Source organism: Juglans microcarpa x Juglans regia, chromosome 2S (genome assembly GCF_004785595.1).
Source record: "Juglans microcarpa x Juglans regia isolate MS1-56 chromosome 2S, Jm3101_v1.0, whole genome shotgun sequence".
Taxonomy (NCBI): Eukaryota; Viridiplantae; Streptophyta; class Magnoliopsida; order Fagales; family Juglandaceae; genus Juglans; species Juglans microcarpa x Juglans regia.
Genome location: NC_054597.1, coordinates 33,049,588 through 33,055,455, shown reverse-complemented (window position 1 = coordinate 33,055,455; position 5,868 = coordinate 33,049,588). Strand labels below are relative to the sequence as shown.

General features: G+C 33.8%; 1 protein-coding gene across 1 annotated transcript; it reads left to right on the top strand.

Annotated features, from left to right (window-relative positions):
• Window positions 1-2,297: 2,297 nt before the first annotated feature.
• Window positions 2,298-3,248, top strand: LOC121251606 (ethylene-responsive transcription factor ERF098-like). Its single transcript, XM_041150886.1, has one exon. It carries the CDS (start codon window positions 2,441-2,443, stop codon window positions 2,879-2,881), a length of 441 nt encoding a protein of 146 aa, XP_041006820.1. The 5' UTR covers window positions 2,298-2,440; the 3' UTR covers window positions 2,882-3,248.
• Window positions 3,249-5,868: the final 2,620 nt, after the last annotated feature.

Here is a 5,868-nt window from a genome sequence, read left to right as displayed (position 1 = left end):
ATTTTCCTTTTAAAATAGATTTGCCTTAAACCCGCCGCTCTCTCTCTCTAGAAAAAATCCTCTCTCATTTTCCTTTCATCTCCCTTCTTTTCTATCCATTTTATTTTTTGGGTAGGGATTTTTGGTTTTATTTTTGTGTTTTTTAGGCAAAATAAGGGAGGATAGTTGTTTGGGTCTGTCCAGCTGTCGCCCTTCAACATGTGCCTCACCGGGATGATGCACATCTACCGATCTTCAAGACCACCGAATCCGGTGTCCATCAGAGTGGAGCGTAGCCCGCACGCGCAGGAGGAAGTTCAGGATCTCGTCTGCGTGTGGCCATCACGTGCCACCAAGGAGCCTTTTGCCGACGCCACGCTCGGCTTCTTCAGAATCCCTGACTCCGGGACTTCCAAAATTGACCGTCAACTTTCCTCTCAAAGTGACCAGTATCCTACATGCGCCACTGCCGACGTTTTGTGCACTGTTCATCCGTTTTGTTTCAGTGTTTTTATTTTTCTGTTGTTCTGTTGTTCCGTTTCATCATTTTGACCTAAGTGAGGTGTTGAGCCTTTGGATCGGGCGCAATCTGGGACAAGAGTTGTTCGAGAGAGGCAGACGATGCTACGGCCGATTGTCGTACTGCCAGTGCTCATGCGTAGGTGCAACCTGCGCAGTGAAGCTTGTTTGTCCGTGCATGAGCTGGGTGCTCGTGCCGTTGGGGCTAGAGATGCCGATGCTTGAGGTGGGCGTGACGTCCGGGTTCACGCCAATTCTTGTGGCTCTGTAGTTGTTATTGTACTTTATTTGTAGTTTTTATTTGTTATTTTAGTTACTAATAAAATAGAAATTAGCTATTGGATTTGGTGTCTATAGCAGTGTCTCATACTCTTCTTCCCTGAAAGGACAGATGAGGCTTTTAAGTTCTGTTTTACAGAGCACTTTTTCTGTTATGAGAAATTTTTTTATAAGTTAAAACAATATCCGCTACAAAGAAATTTATGTGTGGAGAAGCCCCAGAGCTGATGCGTTGTTTGATTTATAGTTTGGATTTTTTATATATTGATAAGTTAACATATGTAACTTCAGTTCATTAATTAAATGAGTCTATTTCCATAAAAAGAAAAAAAAAAAGATTTGCCTTACGAAATTAACAAAAAAACTATATGCAGTCGTCGTGCATAACTGCTGGGAAGTCGGTGCCCACGTAGAAAATGAAAAGGCACCGTTTCAATCAAATGAAAAACGATCTGTTTTGTCCCCTCCCCTTTGCCTTCCCACGTACACTCCCTCCCTTCAAAGACCACTCTTCCCACAAACAACACTCCCACCCTTTGAAGACCATGAACAAGCCCTCCTCCCTTCTTCTTCCGAGATCTTCCCTCCCTAGAAGCTACTCTGCCCCTCTGCAGGTCTTTAGCTAACCACCTAACATTTTGTTAGTAACTTAGTATTATAATATCTAATGGATCTGGACTGCAACTCTCAAAATTTCATGCTTTTAAGATATTATTCTCTGCAAATTTAAGGTCCCTCTGCAAAACCCATCCGGCATTTGTGCCGTTGAGTTCTTGCATTATGAGGCCTTAATGCTTTTTCTACTCTTAAGTTGAACAACCCAAAACCATATTATATGGATAGACTTCAGATGGGTCCTGGGTATAATGGTTTTTGTTTGAAGCTACCCACTGGCCATTGTGTTTTAATTGTTTGTAAATTTAAACCCCATGTTTCCCCTATCGGGTGGGTTGGGAAAAAAAATACTATAGGCATCTCGTGTATTCCTTAATAGGCGATAGAAATTCTACTTCATTTTTGTGGTTAGCTGAGCAGGCCAGGTCATATCCTCACAGTTTCTTACATTTGTAAAAGCTAGAGTTTGAGAGAGTTGATCCAAGACTTTTTTCAAATCCTAGATTTTTTTTCTTAGTAGAAAAATGCTTCAACGTACCAAGAATCCTTGGCTGTGCTCTAGTATGCTACTCACCTGAAGAAGAAAAATCTCGCTTTTCCATTCCTTCCAGCATTTTTTTCCTTTGTTTTTTGTTTTTTGCTTTTCTTCTTTTTGTTTTTTTTTTTCTTCCACGTAATTGAATAGACGTGTCAGCTTTGAAACGAGTCTATTTTAATTCGTGGGGGGGGGGGGGGGGGGGGGGGGGGGGGGGGGGGGGTGTGGTGTTGTATGTCACCTATTTACGCCTAAGACAAATCCAAGTTGAATGCATTTGCCTTAGAAAATAATAGTATGACAAGTACTACTAGTATTATATATGACATTCGAAAGCAATTCAAAAGGATAGGAATAATCGAAATCTTGTTCTGCGTGCTTTGAGGAAGTTTCCCGGCAAAGGCACATTCCAACGTCCGCCATATATGAATCTATGATTTGGAGAATGACATCATAACATATAAGACGTTAAAAAGTACTACGTCTTCACTTCCACTGCATGTGAAACACAACATGGAGAGGAAGACAGTAGTAGGGAATAATGAAGAAAAGGGTAAAGAAACTCGGACGTACAGGGGGATTCGAAGGCGGCCATGGGGTAAGTTCGCGGCGGAGATACGTGATCCGTCAAGAAATGGGGCACGCTTATGGCTAGGAACATTTGATACAGCAGAAGACGCAGCACGAGCCTATGACCGAGCTGCTTATGCTTTCTGGGGTCATTTAGCCATCCTCAACTTCCCAAATGAGCATCAATATCATCAAAGTCCGAGCTCTTCGTCTTCAAGCTCTTCTGCTTCATTGACTTCGTCCTCAGCTGATATACGCAAAAATAAAGACCCAAGGGGTACTGGTTCATCCAGTAGTAGTACTACTGCCGGACAACAAGGAGAGGTTATAGAGTTGGAGTATTTGGACAATACGTTGTTGGAGGAGCTTCTTGAAACCCAGTAGGATAAGCCAGGAAAAGGCAACGACGTCTGATGCGCATCAAAACCAAAAAAGATGACTCATTATAATAAGTTGATTAATTTCATGTCCTAACTCATGAGCTAGGACATGAAATTAAAATGAGATATATTGGTGTTGATCTTGTATTATTTTTATTTAACTGCTTTGATGCTTTTGCCTCGAGTTTTTTTTTTTTTTTTGGGATTTTTTTTTATGCAAAAGTAAATGCTAGAATATACGTTCTCCCCTAGCTTATGATCATGGCGATCGAGTGTATATTCTTGAGGAATTAGTTTCTAAATGGTTGGACTCTATCATGTGGAGCAAAGGGCAGCATTCAGTACCATATATGCTTCTTCCTCTCCTTTTCTATATTTTATTTGTACTCTCATGATCTTCATTCTTTTAACTTTTTTTCATTCATGACTAAAGTCTCATTTGTTTTCACAGATGAAATGAGTTGACATTAAAATTAAAAGTTGAATAAAATATTGTTAGAATATATATTTTTAATATTAATTTTGTTTTGAGATTTGAAAAAGTAAAATTATTTATTTTATTTTGTGTGAAAATTTAATAAAATTATAATGATTAAATGAGATGAGATGAATGAGTTGTGAAATCTTCTCAACTCATCTTCCTCTCATTTTCCTTCATAGTCCATCCCAATCCATACATAAATCTCTCTACCTTCACGCTTCTTTTTTGGGCCTTTTGAATCTTAAGGAATGATATCATACGGTTCATAAGGGTGCAGGTTGAATCTTTAATATTCCTTGTAAGTAATGCTAAATACAATTGAATGCGTAACCATCGTGTAATTTTTTTTTTTTAAAAGAGTAAAATCTATTATTAAAAAATTATTTTTTCTTTATGTGGATTCTACATTTACTCACTTTTTAAAAAAAATTTAGACGATATTTACATACTCTATTACTGTAAATATCATTTCTCATGATATTATATGTCTATGAAAATGTAAAAGGATAAAATACTAATTAATTCTAAGAGCAATGACATTGGATTAGTCAAATACATTTTCATCTTTAAATTTAGAAATATCATCCATATTTGCTCGACATTGAACTAGCTAAATTGTTTTCATCCAAAATATAAGTTACATTAAATGCATTATTCTTTTCAAATATGAAAAGAATTATAACAAGTCTAAAAGTACTTTTTGAGATTATTATGTTATAGATATGAGATTTTTATTCATTGAGATTTTATCATCTATATACATATAAAATTATTATATTATAGATTGTTAGATTGGGAAAATGAAAATGAATATGATTGTTGGAGGTTATTGAAGATTATAAAAATAAAATATAAATTAATTATAAAAAATAAATAATAAAAAATAATAATATTTTATTATTATAAAGAGTGTGATGATTAATCCAATGTAAATTTTAAGTTTTAAATGATTAGCTAAAAATAAAAAAATTACATATTAGTCAAAATTTAAAATATGAGATAGTCAATCTAATGCTAATGCTAGTCTAATTAATTGACTCTAACGGACTGTATGCCAAAATTGACGCCAACCAAGGAGGAAGTCAACCAACCATGCATGGGCCCATAGAAGTACAAACCAATGAAAAACGTCATAAAAATAATTATAAGACCCCCCGACAAAGATAAAATACTGAAACAATGAAAACTGCTATAAAATTTGCTAGCTGAAGCCGAAGAGATCGAGATGATGCCAGCTCCTAACGTTTCTTCAGGTTAGCAAGCCCTCTTCTTAGCAAATTGCACGTGATGTTAGGATGAGATTTCTAACGACACGCAGGGTTTCTCGTATGTATATCTTTCTCATTGTCAGTAAGGCTGTAAATAAATCAGTCTATACAATCTTAATATTTACTTGTCTAAACTTTAATTGAGTTCGACTCGTTAAAAAAAATTCGATCGTAAAAGTAAAAATCCGCTCGATTAGTAAATGATATATACTTGATTAAATCCGACTCGATTCAGCTAAAATTCATTAGGGCTAGCTCGCTTGTTCATGCCCGACTTGGCTTGTTAGCTCGACCCAATTAGAGCTCGTCCATAAGTCATTAAATATATATAATTTATTTCTATATATTAATATTCTTACACACACACATATTTCAATACATATTAAATTTAATAACAGTTACATTTATAATTAAATATATAGTATGTAACCCAATTACTTATGCCTAATCATTTATATCTATATATTAAATATAATTCATAATTATATGTTAGTTAATTAAGTACTTAAGTGATTAATTATAGTGTATATTTTATAATGTGAAATAGTTAGTATATAGGACTTGATAGTACTTTCGTTATATACTATAATCTATAACCATATAAAAATTGTATTCATAAAGATGTTATAATTTTATAGTTTAATATACTTTATAAATTAATTGTAAAAATTTCATTAGCTTCGTTTGGAACTTAAAATCATTTTAACTCATCATTACAACTTTTTTAAATCTCAATATAAAATATAATAAACAATTTAATTTTTTTCAAATCTCAAAATAATAATAATATTAAAAAATAATATTTTAACAATATTTTATCGCCTCAATTCAATTTAATTCAACATTCAAATGTAACTAATATTTTGTTTTGTAATTTTTTATTTTTAATTATTTAATTCATTTAAAATATATATATAAAAGTATAAATAAAATTCGAATAATAACACGACTAAACTCAACACGACTCTATTAAAAAATGAGTAATGTTAGAGAGAAGTTATTGTAGTAGTGTACATTTTATATTCACTGCATGGCTACTTCTAATTGATTATTTTCAGCATTCACTTGAGATGATGACATATTATATATATAAAATAAATGTTTTTAATAATAATTTTTATCTATATTTATTCTTAAAAAATATAAATAACTCGAATTCGAAGTATTTGAATCCGGCTCTCGATAATCCAAAAGTACGACTCGGCTCTATTACAGGCATAAGTGTCAGATACGAGGCTGTGG

Excerpts from the sequence above, each read along its gene's own strand:
- LOC121251606 (XM_041150886.1), top strand. The coding sequence starts at position 2,441 with ATGGAGAGGAAGACAGTAGTAGGGAATAATGAAGAAAAGGGTAAAGAA.